The sequence below is a fragment of the Camelus bactrianus genome, chromosome 11 (genome assembly GCF_048773025.1).
Source record: "Camelus bactrianus isolate YW-2024 breed Bactrian camel chromosome 11, ASM4877302v1, whole genome shotgun sequence".
NCBI classification, from domain to species: domain Eukaryota; kingdom Metazoa; phylum Chordata; class Mammalia; order Artiodactyla; family Camelidae; genus Camelus; species Camelus bactrianus.
Window position 1 is genome coordinate 72237566 of NC_133549.1, and position 19913 is coordinate 72257478.

A 19913-nucleotide genomic window follows, 5' to 3' on the forward strand; every position below is an offset into this window, starting at 1 on the left:
GCCTTGTCCTGATGGTAGAGGGGGCACCGTGTTCCCAGGTGCAAGCTCGCCTCAGCAGGCACCCACGCCAGCAGGTGCCCACCCAGCATACTTGAGCTCCTTAAGCTCCCGGCTGACGTCATTCTTCTGTTTGCGAGTATCGTCCAGGCTGCGCAGGGCCTCGGCCAGCTCGCTCACCGCCCGGTCCCGCTCCCGCCTCAGGTTGTCGCAGAGCGTCCTGCAGAGAGGGCAGATGGCAAGGTCACTGTGAGGGGCAGGGGACAGAGGACTCATGGCTTGCAGTGGGGCCTGCAGCACACGATCCTAAACACCCCAGGCGCCTCCCTCGCCCCAGATGCATAGAAGTGCTTGAAAGTCTGGAGGAAAGACCACTGAGGACAACCCCACACAGGGACAGAGGAGACACTGAGGATCTGGGACAGGAGACACCCCCGTGATTACCAGGCAACGAGCATCCAATTCTCAATGTCCAGTGCTCGTCCCACAGTTTCACCCTCAATGTGCCCGGAGTTAATAACCACATTCCCGCCCCCAACCCACAAGGTAAGCCCCTGAGCTCCAGCTCTGACCACACGCCTCCTAACTCCCACATGCAGGCTTTTCTAGACTTGCCCCCCACCTCACAACTAGACTGAGCCCCCCACTCAAAGATCATACCTCAAAGCATCTCTCCAGTACACAGCTCTATAAGAGCAGACTTAACAACTCTCGAGTTGGCCTCTGGGACCCCCAGATCAGCTCCGCCATTCAGAGAGGAGGTGCGGGCAGGTGACTTGGCAGCAGGGGAGTTTGCTTTGCATCACCTCCAGAATTGTATCACCTCCAGAATTGCATCCTGTCACTGGATGGACCCTAAGGGCTGTCCCCATTCTCCACGGCCCCAAGTACCCTCCCAACCTGAACCTTCATGTCCTGATCAGCCCAGGTGGAAATTCATCTCTCTAAATGGCCACAAGCGGTTTTTCAGAAACTTAATTACCAAGTCCTCTCTCATCACCATCACCACCACCACCACCATCTTTCTCCACCTAGAAAAATGCTACTAGAGCTTAAATTCTAGTTCAAATGCCATGCTTTCTAGGGAGACCTCCCTATCCATTCCCCCAGGCCTGGAGGGCCCCCATGCAGCTAGGACTGTGGGCCTGGAATTCACTGTTTATGGACTCCCTTCCCCCACTGCCTGGTCTGACAAACCTGCCCGCAGCCCCCACAAAGCCAGCCCCTCACAGGCGTCACACACACCCGGGAACCTCAGAGGCTGTTTCTTTCCCAGAGTCTCCTTGCTCATGGACCTAAGATCCTGGCACGCAGTAGGCACCCAATGAATACTGGCTGAAAGAATGCATTTGTGCAAGGTCCGTTTCATCAGAAGCCCCCTAAGAAAAGGGCCTGGCCTCGTGCCACTTCACAGGGGTCAATGCTGTGAACACAGCACATGCTCAGACATCCAGGGTGAAGGAAAGTGAGAAGTCAAGAATAATGGAAAATTCTACAACTTTCACTATGAGATGAGGCATCGCCCAGGGTGAGAAGGGACAACACAGGTCACTCCCACCTCACCTAGACACATGCGGCAATGAATCCGACCCTCCCACAGACCCAAAGTGTCACAGGGAGGCCAGAGCCCAGGCTGGCCCCAGTGTACCCCGTACCGGATACTGTCCCGCTCCGCCACGATCTTGTCCCGTTCCTGGAAGGCCCAGTCCCGCCGGCATTTGGCCACGTCTGCCTCCTGGAGGGCTTCCTTCAGCTCCTGGCACAGAGCCTTGCACTGCTTTCGAAGGATCTCGGCCTCCTTGTTGGCTCTCCCAGCATCCATTGTCACAGTGTCTTTGATCTGGTGGGGGTAAGAGGCAAGGGGTGGGGGGAGGTGACTAAGTGTTCTGGCCCAGAAGTGCCCTCCAACTGGGGCAGGAGCTGGGGCTGGACTCTTGGGAGCTGGATGGAGAGAAACACTGGGACCCTAGCCAGGGCCCATGCTGACACATCCCTGCTACACCTGCACCCCAATGACCACATGCCCCACAGCCACTACTCAGACCCCTAGTGATGCTAAGTTAGCATCCACTAAGCTCTCAAGTCCCTAGAGAGCCAGGACCTGAAGCCAAGCCCCTCTTCTTCCACAATCTCAGGGCCCAGGTGGGCTGCCTCCAGGGAGGGCTTGTCCCAGCCCCACCTGGCCACTAGAGGTGTATAAGTTGCAGAGAGTCCACCACATGCCTCTAATTCCTCTCGTGACAAAACATGATGACAGGAGGCCCCACTGCAGCAGAAGGCGCAAGCTCTGGTCATGATGATTCCCTGCCCTCAATGTCGGCAATATAGTTTTTACACTTACGCAAACTAAGTTATTTCTAAAGCAGAAAATACACCAGGATGTTTGCTGATAAAGTCCTATGTATCTCAGTTGGTTTAAAAAGCTAAAATCTGGAGGATCTGTAACTGGATCCCTCCCTAAAGCAATATCTGCTCCTCAAATTTTCAAATCAAACTCTCTGAAGCACTTGCACACAAAGCTCCTGCTGTGTACGTATGATCCTCAGAAAACAAAGAGGAAGTGACAAATAACAAAGCTGAGTGTCCTCCACTGACCCCGGTACCTCCCCTACTATCCCTCTGTCTGTACTCTACCTTGCCCAGTACATCCTCTCCCATCCCTGTCTGTCCTCTACCTTGCCCAGTACATCCTCTCCCATCCCTGTCTGTCCTCTACCTTCCTGGTACTTCCTCCCCCATCCCTCTGTCTGTCCTCTACCTCCCTGGTACATCCCCTCCTGTCCATTGGTCTACCCCCTACCTTCCCAGGTACTTCCTCTCCTGTCCCTCTGTCTGCTACTTCCCCCATCACTCTGTCCCCTACCTCACCCGGTTCATCACCTCCTGTCCCGCTGTCTGTCCCGTACCTCCACTAATACTTTCTCTTCCGTCCCTTGCTCATCCTCTACCTCTCCTGATACTTCCTCTCCCATCCCTCTGTCTGTTCTCTACCTCCACTGGTACTTCCTTTCCCATCCCTCTCTCAGTCCTCTACCTCCCCCAATACTTCCCATTCTGTCCCGCTGTCTGTCCTCTACCTCAACCAGAACTTCTTCTCCAGTCCCTTGGTCTCTCCTCTACCTTCCCCAGACTTCCTCTGCCATCCCTTGATACATCCTCTACTAACCCCAGTACTTCCGCTCCCGTCCCTCTCTCTGTTCTCTCCCTCCCCCAGTACTTCCTCTCCTGTCCCTCTGTCCTCTACCCCCTCCTGGTACTTCGTCTCCCTTCCCTCACTCTGTCCTCTACCTCCCCCAGTACTTCCTCTTCCATCCTTTTGTCTGTCCCCTACCTCCCCCAGTACTTCCTCTGCTGTTCCTAGCTCATCCTCTACCTCCCCAGTACTTCATCCCCTGTCCCTCTCTCCCCTACTTCCCCCAGTACTTCCTCTCCCGTCTTCTGTACTCTACCCCCTCCTGGTACTTCATCTCCCGTCCCTCTCTCTGTTCTCTCCCTCCCCCAGTACTTCCTCTCCCGTCCCTCTGTCCTCTACCCCCTCCTGGTACTTCACCTTCCTTCCCTCACTCTGTCCTCTACCTCCCCCAGTACTTCCCCTCCCGTCCTTCTGTCTGTTCTATACCCCCTCCTGGTACTTCATCTCCCATCCCTCTGTCTGTCCCGTACCTCCCCCAGTACTTCCTCTCCTGTCCCTTTGTCCTCTACCCCCTCCCGCTACTTCATCTCCCTTCCCTCGCTCTATCCTGTACACACCCCCAGTACTTCCTCTCTGTCCCTTTGTTTGTCCGCTACCTCCCCTGGTTCTTCCCCTCCCATCCCTCTGTTCCCTACCTCTGCCAGTACTTCCTCTCCCGTCCCTCTCTGTCCTCTCCCTCCCCCGGTACTTCCTCACCCATCCTCTGTCTGTCCTCTACACACACACACACACACACACACACACACACACCCCGTACTTACCTTCCTGTCCTTCTTTCTGGCCCCTACCTTCCCTAGTACTTCCTCTCCTGTCCCTCTGTCTGTCCTCTACCTCCCACAGTACTTCCGCAGTCCTATACTGCTCCTTCACTGTCTTTTGAGCTCAGTTTATGGAGACTAAATGTTGAAGAAAGCACATTCAAGGGCAGCAGAAAACCACTGCCAGCCCAAGTGACCAAACTGGCCTTTCAGTGGGAGAGCTGCTCCGTCAGAGGGGCTGTCTTGCAAAGTGACCCTGTATCTGGAAGGACCTATCAGGGCATAGCGCCCCACAGCTTCCCTGTGGCAAGGACTACTGCCCCAGACGGTTCCTCTGTCCTCAGGGAGCCAGCGATCCTTCACTGGACCTAGTCAAGTCCATGGCCAGAGACTGGACATCAGCCCTGGTGAGGGAAGTCCCAGGGACATGCCTACTCTGAGAGGCAGGAAGCAGGGGAGGAGGTAGAGCTGATCTGATGTCCAAAGGGAGGCAAAGACCCTGACAGGCCCCTGCCCGCCCTCTCTTTGCACAACCCCCTCTGGAGAAGGGGGTAGAGGGGAAGGCAGCGGGGAAAGGAAAAGAGTAAATGAAGAGGGAGTTGCAGAGAGAAGGGAGGAGAGTGCAGGAAGGCACAAGTGTCAGGAAGAAAAGGAGTCATGACATTAGTGGCTGGAAGGCCCACCTCAGCTGACCCCCAAGAGGCGGCTGCTGGACAGGACTGGGGTCTTATAGACCCTCTCACCCAGAGCTAGGGTGGCCCAGGCCACACCCCTGGCCTCCTCTGGCCGGTGGGAGCGTGGTCTTGTCCAAGAAGCCAGACAAACTCAGAGGAGTTGAGGGTTTCAGTTCTGGAAGCTGCACGTGGGGGGGCTCTCCTCTCCCGGCTGCTGACTGGGATCGATGCCCAGAAGAGATTCCTGCCTCAGCTGACAGGCAGACCTGACACGCAGCCAATGCCCCCCTGCAAAGGCCTGGGAACTGGGCTCCAGGCTGAAGGGCACGCACGAGTGCTGGGAGGGGCGACGCCACCAGATGCCAGCAGCGTGGGCACGTCGGGGGTCTCCTTCCTCTCTGTGCTGCCACAGTCCTGCAAAGAGCTCGGTTAACCCCTCTCAGCTCCATGTCCCCAGTGGCTGCTGACCTATCACAGGCTCACCTCCTACAGGTTTAACACATTGTCCTTGACTTTCTCGTTTATTGACGAACTCAGTAATTTTCAATGTTTTCTTCCTCATTATTTTGCTTCCCTTATTTGATGTCAACATTTTCCCCAACAATTAAGCTCTCAGATACTAGAATGTGAAAATGAGGTGATGGTTTCTCCTGGACAATTAAAGTTTTAACACATTATCTTTGCTTATTAAAAATTTCTTCATCGTAGTCTTTTAGAAATGGCATCAAAGTAAATACTCCTTTTCACAGTGGCTTTCACCTTGATGGTCTGGAGAAGTCTTACTTTTTCTTTGTATGAAACTGCCATGATTTGGCCCACTTTTGCCTATAAAAACAATTTCGTATGACTCACCCTAACCCTAACAGGGTAGTAAGACTCAGGTGGGCATAAGGATAATCTTCATCATAAAGGAAAGACTCAAACCATTCCCACTTTATGCAGACACAGTCTAAGTGTGTTTCCAATACTAGGTCATTTGATCATCACAACCACCCTGTGAAGCAGATGCTATCATCATTCCCATTTTGTAGAAGTGGAAACTGAGGCCATGAGAGCCAGGAGAGGTACAAGGTCCCATGACTGAGGAGGCCCACTCTCCCAGCACAGCCTGGGCAAGAGGGGACATCACTGTCCTCGGAAACACTCACGAGGCCCTGGCTACCCGTCGGGCATCAGTTCTGCCTCCCGTCTGGTCCAGAGGGCTCTAGCTGCAGCCATCCACGCACACTGTTGTCCCTTACCAAGCCACCCAAACTTTAACACCTTTGCTTTTCCCTCCTCACAGGCTAGTTTTAAAGCCTTCATTCTAAGTGACCTGAACAGAAAAGCAGAATGGAGAGGTATGGATAGAGAACTACTCCAGTGGGAAAAAGTCCGCTATGATCAAGCTCAGCAGCTCTAAACAGAGCCACAACACCCACCAACAGGATGGGAAGGCAATCTCACAAGCCTGTCCGAGCCCCAGCAGGGCCCTCCTGGTCTTGAGGGTGAGGAGAGTCAGTGATGAGGCCTAGCTGGCCAGGGAGGAGAGACGCAGAGACTCCACAAGCTGGGGGCTCAAGTCCATTCCTAATGAGCCCCTCTCCCTTTGATGCTGGAGGCACCCCCACTCCCAAGGAGCAAGGCTTGAGAAGGACCTTGGGCTCAGCCTAGTAGAACATCTTCCCAGCAGCAGTCCAGACCACCCCTTTAGAAAGCAGACTCCTCTGATGCTGGAGGAAAGGAACACTGTATGTGGTTTTCTGCACTCACAAGGCCAAAGGTATCTATGGCATTGGGAACTTAGTCTTGGCATCTTGTTTCTTAATGAGCAAGTCCTTGGCTGGTCTGCTGACTTCCAGCATGAGGCTGATCCACCATCGCATCACCACAAGTGTGGGTAAGAGTGTCTGTGCATGTCATCCGGCCTTTCTCCTATGCTGCCAGCCCCGGACGCCCAAGACCACAGCTGGACCTCCGCTGCCTCCCGCCTAGAGCTGGGCACTGAATGTGAGTTCAGCAGGTCCCCAGGCAGTGTCTGATCACCCAGCCAGCAGCAGGCCTAGGGCGAGAGGCAGCTGCTCGCGCAGACACCGTGTGCAGCGTGGCCCCTCCTCCTCCCAACTTTCCTACCTGTCGCAGCGCCTCCATCTCCTCGCTGGCCGCCTTCTTCTCAGACGTGCTGCTCTTGAGCTTCGACTCGGCCAGCTCCACCTCGGTCTGCAGCTTGTCCAGCTCGGAGATGACCTGGTCGCGCTCACTCATGATGAGCTTGTACTCACTGTACACCGCGTCCCGCTCCTCCTTGTACTTCTCTGACTCCTTGGCAGTCTTTGCCTGCGTGGTCCTCAGCTCCGTCAGCTCTGACTGCAGCAGCTCCATCTCCCACTGCAGGTCCTTGTTCTGGGCTGTGGCCTTGTTCAGCTCGTGGTGGATGGCCTCGAACCTGGGGAGGAAGGACAGCCAGGATGTGGTGGGGTGGGGACCTGCCCGGTCAGCTCCACCGTGCTGGACAGTCAAGCATGAAGTTTCAAGTGAGGTCACTCTCCACAGCCCCGAGAGAGAAAAGTCATGCAGTACCCAGTGCCCTGGACCTGGAATTTTTCTCAGCCTTTCACAAACACCAGAAGCTGCACTGAGGACTTCATGCCCTCTGCTCTACTAGAAATAACAGGGCTGTTTCTTTCATGGTCAAGCGACATTATCTTTAAAAATAAAAACAAAACAACAGTAGAATCACAGACCGTGAAAGATAAAAGTGGCCTGAATGATTGTTGAGTCTGGCCAGCTCATTTTACAGATACAGATGATAAGGCCTTGAGACACAGGTGACTGGCCCAGAGTCACCAGATTAGCATGACAGCACAGCTCGGTCCTTCCAGGCTGGGAAGCACCTTCCATGCAGGCAGCCCTGCAAATCAGAGCAGCATTTCTGAATGTGGATTCCTTAGCAAAGAGCTGTATTTTCAAAAAGTGTGCTCTCACCAGAAAGAGAAAGAAAAATGCCATATGATACCACTTATACGTGGAATTTTTAAAAAAGGACACAAATGAACTACTTATTATTTATAACTTAGATGATCGATCTCTTGAATACGTGTAAGCACATTTGACTGTCCATGATTGGATTACTACATTCTGTTGATTCTTGTTCTGTGGTTGACTTTATTCCTTTGATAACTATGTAAGTTTAAAAAGCAAAAGCTCTAAACTGTTCTTAGAGACAATGAACAATACATATACGTAAATTTTGAAAAATATGTGTAGTACCTTGTATGTATGTATTTACATGCAATATACTGTATATGTGCAGTCAAACTGTACCAATTTTACCTAATAAATCTGAAAAATGGGGGGGGGGGGACCTGTGCTCTCTGATGACTGGTGTTTGGCAAACACTGTATCTTGTCCCCTCTCAGCAGAGTCTAGGGCACAGCACCAGAGTAAAGGTTCTGAGAAGTCCTGCAGTGCAGATACCAGTTTGTGTGCAATCTGGCAATTCTCAAACCTTTTTATAGCCAGAGAACACTTTTCATATAAACCTGATCAACACCCTGAAGAAAGGTATCCTGCAGGAATGCACCTTAAAAAACACTGAGGGCAGAGGTCACATCCCTGCAGATTATCTACCTTAATAAAAAGTGAAATTTTAGAAGAAACAATGCCTCGGACAATTAAGTTTCCTATTTGCTAGGTGGGTGACTGACACAGAGAGGAGAGGCTCGTGGGGGGAACCTCAGAAATAGGATGGTCAGAACATACCAGAATCATTCAGAAAGGAGAAAGGAGAAGAATTCCCAAGACATACTGAGTGTTAAGAAAAAGTTTCCTGGAGATAAGTCATCTTTGATTGAAAAAAGCTCAACTATTTGTACTGTTTTGACCCCTAGGAAGTGGCTGGGAGCCCACAAAGCAGAGTGGCCCCCAGCAGAGAAGTTCCACCTGGCCCTCTGGCAGATCTCCGAGACAGGCCAGCTCTGGTCCCTCCCTCCCTCCCTCCCTCTGAGGCCTGGCCCTACCTCCTCAGGGAGAGGGCACACTGGTGCTGCAGCTGGATGGCCGTGTCCCTCTGCTGGGTCAGCATCTCCGTCTGCTTCAGCAGACGCTGGTTCTCCTCCTCCAGCTGCTCCAGGCGGCTCAGGTCCGAGTTGTGGATGGCGACCTTCTCACTGTACCTCTTCCGTAGGGCATCATAGTCCTTCTTAACCACCTCCAGCTTGTCCATGGCTGTATCGTATAGCTTGTTGAGAATTTCTGACGACCCGTTGTGCTTCAACACCTGGGGATGAGAGAGTCATGCTTACTAAGGGTCTGAGGGCAGGAGGAAGGACAAACTCACCTCCGTCTGTCCCGGGGAAGGACTGTTGACAAGAAAGGGGAGGTCACACCCTCTGGCCATCAGGAGTTGCAAAGTCTGATGCCACAGGCCCTGCAGTCATTCTGAGTTGATTCATTTGTTTACACATGTTTCTTAAGTAGTGTGCAGAAAAGAGTTACCATTGCAGGCCTGAGATGTCTATCCTTAGAAAGGCCTGCTTGCAAGCTGACCCTTGGCTGGTGTCTGGGAACATGAATGGTAAACAGCTCCCTACAGTGATACAAAACTACCCCCAAGTGACAGGAGGAGCTCCCCGTGCCTGGACAGGACGAACAGTGTGTCTTAGACCGAATACCTGCTTTCCTCTGGGAGTCTGGAATTTCAGAACATGCTATGCAGGGCGTACTTACGTGGCCAGCCCCCAGTAAAAACCCCAGGCAGGGAGCATCTCGTGGGCCTGCCTCCCTGGCAACACTTCTCACGTGTTGTCACAGTTCCGTGCTGGGGGAATTAAGCATGTCCTGTGTGACTCCACAGTGGGAGGACTCTTGGAACCTGGCACCTGGTTTCCTGCGGACTTCACCCCATGCACCTCTTCCCTTTGACTTTGCTTTGTGTCCTTTTGCTGAAATAAATTTTAGCCACACGTATGATTATATGCTGAGTTTTGTGAGTCCTTCTAGTAAATCACCAAAGCTTGGGGTGATGTTGAGGGCCCCCAAAATAAGTACCTAATACGGTTTAGTTCTGTGTCAGGTACTGGTGATGCTGGACAGACACAATGACTGTGGCCTGTGGATCTCTTTTCCTGATGGGATGATACACACACACACACACACACACACACACACACACCCCAAATAAAATAACTAGAGAGAGTAATAAGGGCTGTCAAGAAAATAAGATAAAACAGGATAACGAGCTGGAGATAGACTTCTGAATGACAGAGTAGGAGGCTTCTCTAAGGTGACGTCTCAGCTTTGGTACAAATGAAAAGCAGCAGCCAAGAGCACATCTGGCAGAAGGGTGAGCAAATGCAAAGGCCCCGAGGCAGGAATCACCAGCCACATGCTAGACACAAACATAAGGGCAGGGTGGGGTAACTGGAGCCCAGTGAACAATGAGGAGCGGGTTTATAAAAAGGCCAGAGAAGTGGGCAGAGCTTCAAGGCTCACAGCAAAGACCATATCCTGATTGAGATGGTAATCATGGGAGGGCTGTAAACAAGACAGCTTTCTACTGAGTTACAAGTACTAACGTTCTTTCAGATGCTGTTCTGCAGAATACAAAACAAATGAGTTAAGAGGTTGTCAGGACCTACTGGTTTCTGTTAAGCACCTCAGGGGATCTGAGCCCTTGGGTGGGTCCCTCTGTACCTCTGGGTTTGCTTCTTTATTTTTCGAGTGATAGAACCAAACCAAAAAAGCTTGCTTAACTGTTCCAGCTCCAACAGCCCAGGAATTACCTGGCTCATCCAGCAAAGACCCTGAGTTATCAGAAAATCTTTGTAGCCCAGAGAACCAGAACCTGAGACTACTGAATATTTCCTTTGGAGGTGGTTGGTTAGCCCTCAATAAATACAAGAAAGAGCGGATTCAAAACTCAGAATCTCAGACAAGGAAAGTGAGTCCATTCCTCTAACACATTAGCCCCTAGGACTAGGGACCACTGGGGACTGGACAACATCAAACTGCTCTCCAAGGACGTTATCCCAATTGTATCCCACCAGCTATGGACAGGAGTCCTGAGAGTTACTGTCATTAAGACACCCTCACTGAGATTTCAGGGTTTTCTTTCCTTTTTTAATTGTGGTAAAATACACACAACATAAAGCTGTCTTAACCATCTTTAGCCTCTCAAGCATACATTACAGTACTATTACATATATCCCCATCGTTGTGCAACCAACCTCCATAACTTTTTCATCTTGCAAAACTGAAACCCTGTCCCCATTAAACAATTCCCTGTTCTCCATCCCCCCAGCCCCTGGCAACCACCCTCTACTTTGTCTATGAATCTGACTACTCTAGAGGTACCGCATATAAATGGAATCATACAGTAGTCATTTTTAAAACTTTCATTTATTTTTTATTTTTTGGTAGGGACAGGTAATTAGATTTTTCTTTCTTTCTTAAGTGGCATTACTGGGGATTGAACCCAGGACCTTGTGCATGCTAACCATGCATTCTACCACTGAGCTATACCCTCCCCCAGGAGTCATCTTTTTGTGACTGACATTTCATTTTGCATTATGTCCTCAAGATCCATTCAGGTTACAGTATGTTTCAGAATTTCCTTCCTTTTTAAAGATGAATAGTACTCCATTGTATGTATGGACTGCATTTTGTTTATCCATTAATTTGTCAAAGGACACCTGAGTTGTTTCCACCCCCTGGCTACAGTGAAACAGATCTTTTTTAATAAGTATTGCCAATCTCATGGATAAAAAGATCTTTTTCTTTTTTTAAATTTGCTTTCCCGATTAATAGATGAGCAACTCTCCTTATGTTTACTGACTATGCACATTTCCTCTTCTATGAACTGCCTGTCCATATCCTTTGATTTTCCTTCCCTCCCTTCTTCCTACCCCACCTGTCTCTTTTTTCCTCTTTCTTCCTTTCTTTCTATAGGACTTATTTTTTAACTCCAGGTACTAATTCTTTCCCAATTATATTGATTACAAATATCTTTTCCCAATATGTGGCTTTTAAATTTTCTTCACAGTGTCCTTTGTTATACTAAAGTTTCACATATTAATATGGTATAAATTGTTCAATTATTTCCTATGGTTTGTGCTTTGGTTGTTTTAAGAGGTTCTTTCCTTATCTTGAAATCATGAAGATACTCTCTCATTAGTTCTTCTTAAAAGCACCAGTTTTACTTTCTACATCTAAATCTTTAAACTATTTGGAATATATTTTGTGCATGATGTGAGATGGAGATACAACATTATTCTTTTCCATAAATCACTAGACAAATGAGAACTGAGCCCACAAGTGCAGGACAAATTGAAGACACCTGAATTTGTCCAGGTGCAGACAATAAGGACTGGAGGACACCAAGGACATCTGCTGACGCAGTGCCCACCACTGAGAGGGGAAAAGGGCATCCCACAAGGACATGCCCACACATGCCCAGGACACACAGAGCCAGTGGAGAGCTCTCCTGACTTCTTGGTCAATCAGTGCCTTCTACCCACATCTGGAAAGGATCCAGCTTCTAGACCAAACTGCCCTGACTTGTGGTCAGTACCTCAAACATTCCAATTAAAAATCACTCCAAATGTTTTATTCTCGAAACATCCCCAAGCCAGGTGAGAATCCCACGGCTCCAAGAGCCCAGTGCTTTACTGCACAACAAAGGAACTGTTGCCATTCCCAGAGTTTCCACAAGGTGGCAGCCCCAGGCAGTCCATCCAAATGCCCTCTCCCACAATTGTTCCAAGCTCCGTTAATAAACTAGTTTTCAAATAAAGAAACAAAAATTTTTGGTAACTATTTAAGTTGATGACTTTTAACTAGACTTACTGTGGTGATCATTTCACAATATAAACAAATAACAAATCGTGTCATACACCTGAAACCAGTGCAGTTATATGTTAATTATACCTAAATTTTTAAAAAAATTTAACAAATAATACATAAATATTGCCGCACTTTAAAAAAAAAAAATTTCAAAGGTGACCTTGATACAAATAAAAACCTCATTCTGGGCACTGGCCTAGCAAAGCCTACCTTCACCCATCCACAACAGAATCTGGGGTCAACACCATGGCTTGGCCCCTCTTCAGTGGGAAACAGTCCCCAAAATGCCCCAGTGGTGAGGAGCTTGGATTGAGGCCTGTGCGACCATCCAGGGACAACTCAGGACAGAGTAAAACCACTGCCAGGATGGGTCACAATTTCCCGGTAAGAAAGGGTCAGAGAAAATCCCAGAACAGACCCAGGGATCCTTTCTGATGCTCAATCCAGCCCTGATAACAAAGTAGCGCCTGGGATCCGAAGGGACCTTGGAGAAATCAGGCTGATACCCTGTGCTGTCTCGGCCGAGGCTCTGCCCATTCCAAAGGCGAAAACTCTCTGTGTGAGAAGGCCTTGCTTATTATGAGCTGAAATCCATCCTCCTCAACTCCTGACTTCTCATCCTAGCCCTGGAGTCACGAAGAATAATCCCTTCCCCACAGGACGGCACCCGGATATTCCAAGAGGCTCACGGACCCCCAGACATGCCTCTTCTCTTCTCTACAAGCAAGCAGGGCCCAGGGTCATGCCTGTGCTGATGTAATCAAAGCCTCTGAAGAAACTTGGGAAAACCATGGCCACAGTTAACTGCAGAGGACTTGAACAACTATTCTCTCAGTCTAGAGTTTTCCCTCCTGGTAGTTAGAAGATGATATTCTAGTAGACAACCATGCACACACACACTAACAGTCAAATGTTTCACTTCCCAGCTAAGGCTAATAGAAGTCTGAGAGACAGAATATTTAAATTTGGCCCAGAATTCTGGAACAAGAAAGGTGATACACTTCTCAGCTCAGGCAGGCAGCAGTCGTTAGACAGCTCCCCTCCGGCCTGTGAGGAGGTTACGGGAGGGGCCCAGGGGAGGCACAAGCCAGGGTCTGGTTGCACCCGCACAGCAAGACGCACAGCCTGAGCTGCTCCCTCCTATCTCTGCTCCCTCCTATCTCTGCTCCACGCTGGTCAGAAGCAGTCCGGGCTTCTCTGTGATGCATGCCCTTCGCAGACTCAGAAATTCCTCTCCTGGGGTATCTGGGAAAAAAAGTCAACTTTCATGAATCACCAGGGAAAGAAAAAGTGTATTTAAAGACAAGGGATAGGGCCAGAAAGAAGAGAGAGGCCTTAAGTTTCCCAAATGAATTGGAAGAACCTATGAAAAAAGAAAAGCATTGCTTTGAACTCAGAAATTTCACCTCTAAGAAGCAAACTTCAGAAAACCATGCATGAAGGAACATAAGGACTTATGCAGGGGCACCCACCAGAAAATTATCTGTAACAGGAAAAACTAGACAACCGAGATTCCCAACACATACAATCAATATATTATTGACAACTAAACCATGAAGTATACTGTTGGATGGTCCAAATTTACAGAAAATATAAAGGGATCAATGACATATTATAGGATTTTAAAAATGCAGGTGGCAGAAAATAAAAACAAAAATGTACATTAAGTATGACATAGAAAATGTCCACAAGGATATATCCCAGGTGGTTCAGGGAGGTTAGTCATCTCCAGGGAGGACACCGGGGCAAAGGTGGGGGTGGGTGACTTTACTGTTAAAGTTTTCTTCTTTTTTAACCAAAGAATATAAATTATTGTAGTGGGTATGCTAAGAAGGAAGATGCACGAATGTCCTTCGCGCTGCTCCCCCACCGAGGTGTGGCTGTCTCAGCCCCAGATCGCTGGACATTTCTAACACAACCCAGAAGAGTGCAGATGGCGCATTCTGACTGAGATGCCCTGGAGATGGAAATGCCATGCCCTGACCCTCCCCACACAGATCCGCATGCAGACACACAAGAAAAACCACCTGTCTGCGGCTCTCAGAAGGGAGCGGTCCCAGGACCCAGGCCGGCGGCACCCTCCCTTCCCTGGCTGCCTCATTTCCTCTGAGATAAATCATGCAGAGGGCTGGGGAGTCCACAAATCCCTCAAGCAAACATGCAAGTCAAACAGCACCATTTACCCGGCAAGGGCCTCTTCAAGTGAACAAGGCGTGGGAGGAACCAGGCAACAAAACCAGCCTTGTCCAGCGAGCTCAACCTTTGCCCTCAGGGCCTGCGGGGAGGAAACCTGTGGCCGCCCCCGTGTCCCCTGGCTTCCTCGGCTGCTGGCCGACCCAAGACCCGGGCTTTTCACAGTCTGGCACCTACCCCGGACCTGGTGAAGGTGCAAAGGCCCCGGCCAGGGAGAGCAGGTGGCCTGGCAGCTCAGAAATGCATCCTTCACTCCTACCCGGGCAGCGGGCCTCCTCTCACTAAGGGGCACCGGGCCAGCCCAGCAGAACTGGGGAAACTCACTGACCACTACAATCAACCATCCCCCAAGAGCCAGAGCTGCAGGAAAACAGAGAAGAGGAGTGGGATGGGAGCGTGGGGGAGAAAACCTTCCCAGGTCACTTGTGGGAGAACGGGGGAGGGGGAGGGGTCATCTCCGTCTGGATGTTTGTACAAGCTGTTCGGGTCCTGGAGAAAGTCAGAGCATGGGAGGCAATAAAACGCCATGCTTTAAGAGGGCAGGGGTTTGGGGGGTTGTTTGTTTGTTTTATGATAAAGTAACAACTGGAGTCTTATTTTGAGATATAATTCACATACCATGTAATAACCCTTTAAAGTGCACAATTCAGTGGGTTTTGGTACATTCACAAGGTTGTGTAGCAACTACCATTATCTAATTCCAGGACATTATTACATCACTCCAAAAAGAAACCCGCACCCAGTAGCAGTCGTCCTCCACCCGCCCATCCCCCGGCCTCTGGTAACCACCGATCTGCTTTGTGTCTAAGGATTTCCCTGTTCTGGGCATTTCGTCTTAGTGGAATCATGTAATACGTGGTCTTTTCGGACTGGCTTCTTTACTTCAGCATGACGTTGTCAAGGTTCCTCCACACCGCAGCAGGTGTTAGCACGTCACTCCTTTTTATGCTGATCAACATTCCAGTGTCAGGAACACACCGCATTTGATACATCCATTCATCTATTAACGGACATTCGGGTTGTTTTCCCGCTGCTGCAAACATCACAAATTTTTGTGTGGACCTGTTTTCAGTTCTCTTGGGTTTACACCTAGAAGTGGATCTGTTGGATCACCTGGTACTACGTTTAACCATTTGAGGAACTGCCAGACTCCTTCCAAAGTGACTGCACCATTTTCCATTCCCAACAGCGGTGTATGAGGGCTATGATTACGCCACATCCACGAGCAGGGTGGATCTTAGTTCAGACTTGGTAGGACCAGAATAAAAACAATCATGACAGCAAGCATTCAGTGAGTGTCTCCTGCAAGTGGGCATGAGGTACCCGTGCTTCATGAGTAATCTCCTTTACCTCCCAGGTGACCCTAGGAGACTCATTCTGCTACCCCGGGAAAGCCCCGCTCTGCTACTTTCTAGCAAAGTCAAGGGACTTCCCTTAGACTAAGCTGGAGCCACAAACACATTTCAAATTGTGCATCTCTCAAAAAATAAAATCCAAAGTAAACCCCAAGGCAAAAGGTGAGCTAAGGCAAGTTTAGACCTGGGTGGAAAAAACATTAGTGAACAAATGAGCAAGGAAACAAAGAAAGATGAAGGTGTAGACAGGAAAGGGCCAGCTGCCCTCAGACAGGGTCTGCCAGCACTCACAATCCCACAAAGAGAAATGGGCACAACCCCTCAGCGGGGGCGGTCCTCCCTCCCAGCAGCCTGATGCACAGCGGCTGCTCATCCTTATCTGCTTCCCACCCCAGATTTCTCCAAGAGTTTTCTTTTGAGGTAACAATGGTTTGCCTCTCAACTACTGAAAGCCTGCAGCCCCGACTGTCTGCTCCAGGAAGCAGGAAGCAGGACCTGCAGGAGTAAGGATGTCTGCAGGGCAATCCACCGCTCTCAACACAAACTAACCCTGCAGGTCGAGCACTTTTTCCTTGGTGTCTCACTTCAACCCTGAAGCAAGGCTCCCAGAGCGCCGCCCACCCCCAGTGCTGGAACACTCAAGGGCCAAGGAGAGAAAAGGGGGAGAGTGCTGAGCTGCTTCTAGGAGCAGCTGGACTCCTGCAGCCCTGGCCTGCACTTACTTCCTCTTCCGGGAACCTTCCTGCCACCACGGCTGAGCAAGGCCTGCCCACTCCCACTGCCAGACCTGCCCCCACCCACCCAAATCCCCTGATCAAAGGGCTCCCAGAAAAGACACAGGTATCTCCAAGTACATCCAGCCCAGGGGCCCATGCACTGAGCCTGGACTGTGTATTCCACACAAGGCTTCAACAAATATCAGAGAAAGAAAATAAACCACAGAAACAAATTTTTCAATAAGGGGAAAATACTGAAAACCGCCCAAGGGTCAGTCAATAGGACACTGGTTAAATTAATTACGCTGCTTCTATCTAACTCAATACTCAGCAGCTGTTAAAAACAGGGAAGCAGAATCTGTACTGAAATAGAAAGATGCACATGACATTCAGCAAGAAAACAAGGTTAGCAACAAAAGGAATGGTGCGATTCCATGTGGCCAAATAAATTAACAAGATATAAAGGGTTCTATGTGTACAGACAAAAATATCAAACTTTCCACCAGTGGTATACTCATGGTTAGTTATTTCTGTGGAGAGAGAGACTACAGGAAGAATTATTTTTTAAATGTCTGCATTGATTCTTTTGTTATGTTTAAAAATGCACATTAATTCTGCAATTTAAAAAGTAGTATAAAAACATAAAGAAAGTGCTGTCCTTTTTCCTCTCTGAACTACTTAATCTTACAGACCATTCGGCGAGGCAGAGCAGGACAAGAGGCTGCGGGGGGCGACGAGCCCCCCAGAGTGGGCATCAGAGCCTGAACAGGATGAGGGGCCCTGCGGAGGCAAGGCATGGGGGAGGGGGAGGGGGCGGGGGTGCCACAAAGGGTGAGAAGGGGGCAGCGTGGGGAAGGCAGGCAAGTACACACAGGGGGACTTAGCAAGCACACAGATTAAGAATAATCAGAACTAGGTTTCTCACTGCTGGAAAAGGGAGTTGCAAGATGGAAAGGGAGAAAACAAGAATGAACCCTGTTCTACTGTAGTACTGGACTGGAACTGGAAAAGTTAGCATGAACTTCGGTTTCCAACATACATATTACATATTAAAGGTACAGATATACTGGGGGGAGAGACACATGGAAACAGATGTGAGAGTGTGTGTGTGTGGCTCAGATATTCCCTACTCTGTCCACTGAGAGAGCCTGGGAGCCGTGATACCCCAGGAGCAGAGTACACCCAGCATTCAGATCTTGCTTCTAAATACCATTGTCCACTAAAAGGAATGAGGACTCTTAAGAGAAAGGTATGATTTCCAGGGCTAGGGCAGGGAAATTATAAAATGAGCTCCCCCTGGAACACCTTCTTGTACCAGAGCAAGGAAGTTCTCAGAGCGAGGGAGGGCATGTCAAGAAGACAAAGGAACAAGCCTGAAGGGCCTCCCACTGCCCATAATGGTGTACAAACCCACTGAGTAAAACAGGAAACCATACGTAAATATATACATATGAGTGTGTGTGTGTGTGTGTGTGTATATATATATATATATATATAAGTATATATATAGAGAGAGAGAGAGAGAGTACATATATATATATGGGGGTATGTAAAGGAAAAAAAGGTATTACTACAGTGGAGAAGCCTGGAGACACCACCTCAGTCAAATGATCAAAGTAAACCTCATTAGTTCTAAGTCATATTAAGCCAAGTCTCAATCAATAGGATGCAACAAGGAAAAGGCAGCATCACTTCTGTGACAATCCTTCCGAAGATGCAAAAACTTATCCAACCATGAAGTTTAGACAATTCCAGGCTGAGGGACAATCTACAAAATAACTAGCCTGTAATCTTCCAAAGCATCAAAGTCATGCAGGTCACAGCCTGAGGAATTGTCCCAGATTGAAGGAGACCCAAGAGATGGCAACTACATCCAGTGCTTTGTTCTGAACAGGGTCCTTTTCCCATCAAAGACACTACTGAGACAACCGGCAAAACTCGACCGGGTCTGATAATCAGATTCGGCAGTACGTATCAATGTGAATTCCTGGTGTGTCACACTGTTCTACACGAAAATATCCTTGTTTCCAAGAAGTACACATTTGCATGTTCTGGGTAGGGTAGGGGGGGTGACAGAACATTAGGTTGCAACTTACTCTTAAAATACAGGAAAAAAATTCTTTGCACTGTATTTAAAACTCTTCTGTAAGTTTGTAATAGTTTCACAATTTTAAAATGGTAATTATAAATAAAAACAAAGCAATGAAGATAACCACATGCTAAATTATCAGGTGAACTCAGATTGTTACATAGCAGCTTTGGGTCAATCAAGCCCCAACAGTCCTGCTTTAACTGGAAACCACAAATGCTTCTGATGGGGATGATGGGGTTCTGACTATGCCCTGGTGCTAGGAGGACATCCTGTCTCTCCCTGCACTGCTTCCCAACCCCAAACATCCAACTATCTATGGACACAGAGCATCAGCAGTCCCTCCACGTCCCTGGGCCACCTGGGCGGTTCCAGACCAGAAGCACAAGAGGAGAGGAACTGGCCAACACCACTCACAGCAAGCCAGCGTTCTGTCTGGCCTGCTCCTCACAACTCTGTCAATGTCAAACAGGAGCTGAGCACACAGAAGACACTAACCTGGCACACGGAAAGCAGCAAGAGCAACAGGCCACACACTCCCCCCGCAAAATAATGATGGTAGCTCCTCCATCTTGTATTTGCACAGGGCTTCAACATGTCCAAGCTTCTCTCCATCTGTAATCTCACACAATCCATACGAAGGGAAGAAGCTACAGATCCCCAAGCTCCCAGACTAAGTCGAATTCCTGTTATACATGCACATACCACCACACAGCGCCTCCTCTTTGGTAGTCCTTGCAACTTTCATAACAATACAGAGTGTGAGTGATTATGTGATTAACATTTGTATCCACCACTAGACTGCAGGGTCCAGGAGAATTAGGGTTGAGTGCTTGCTCACAACTATCCAGTGCTTCACGTGAAGCAGACACTAGACATGCTTGCAAAGTAATCACATGGATGTGTGGGTGGGTGGGTGGATAGATCAGTAGATGGTGGATAAATGGTGGGTGGACAGATGAGTGTGGCGTAGATAAGTGGGTAGATAGGAGGTAGATGAATGGATGGATGGTGGATGAGGAGTGTGAGTGGACAGATGCACAGATGACGGTGGGGGGTGGGTAGATGAGTGGGTGGGTGGTTGATGGTGGATGGGTGAGTGTGGGCAGATAAGTGG

General features: G+C 49.2%; 1 protein-coding gene across 3 annotated transcripts in view; it reads right to left on the reverse strand.

Annotated features, from left to right (window-relative positions):
- Nucleotides 1-19913, reverse strand: part of DLG5 (discs large MAGUK scaffold protein 5) — a 108059-nt gene that overhangs the window by 32341 nt on the left and 55805 nt on the right. For 2 of the 3 annotated variants that reach the window (XM_045522798.2, XM_010963126.3), the window contains exons 6-9: nucleotides 8621-8880; nucleotides 6735-7047; nucleotides 1653-1837; nucleotides 83-217 (exon numbers count right to left, since the gene is read on the reverse strand). In XM_045522798.2, coding sequence (XP_045378754.2) covers nucleotides 83-217; nucleotides 1653-1837; nucleotides 6735-7047; nucleotides 8621-8880 — 893 coding nt within the window. The remainder of the gene's footprint in view (nucleotides 1-82; nucleotides 218-1652; nucleotides 1838-6734; nucleotides 7048-8620; nucleotides 8881-19913) is intronic. The other variant, XM_010963127.2, reaches the window with a different exon arrangement.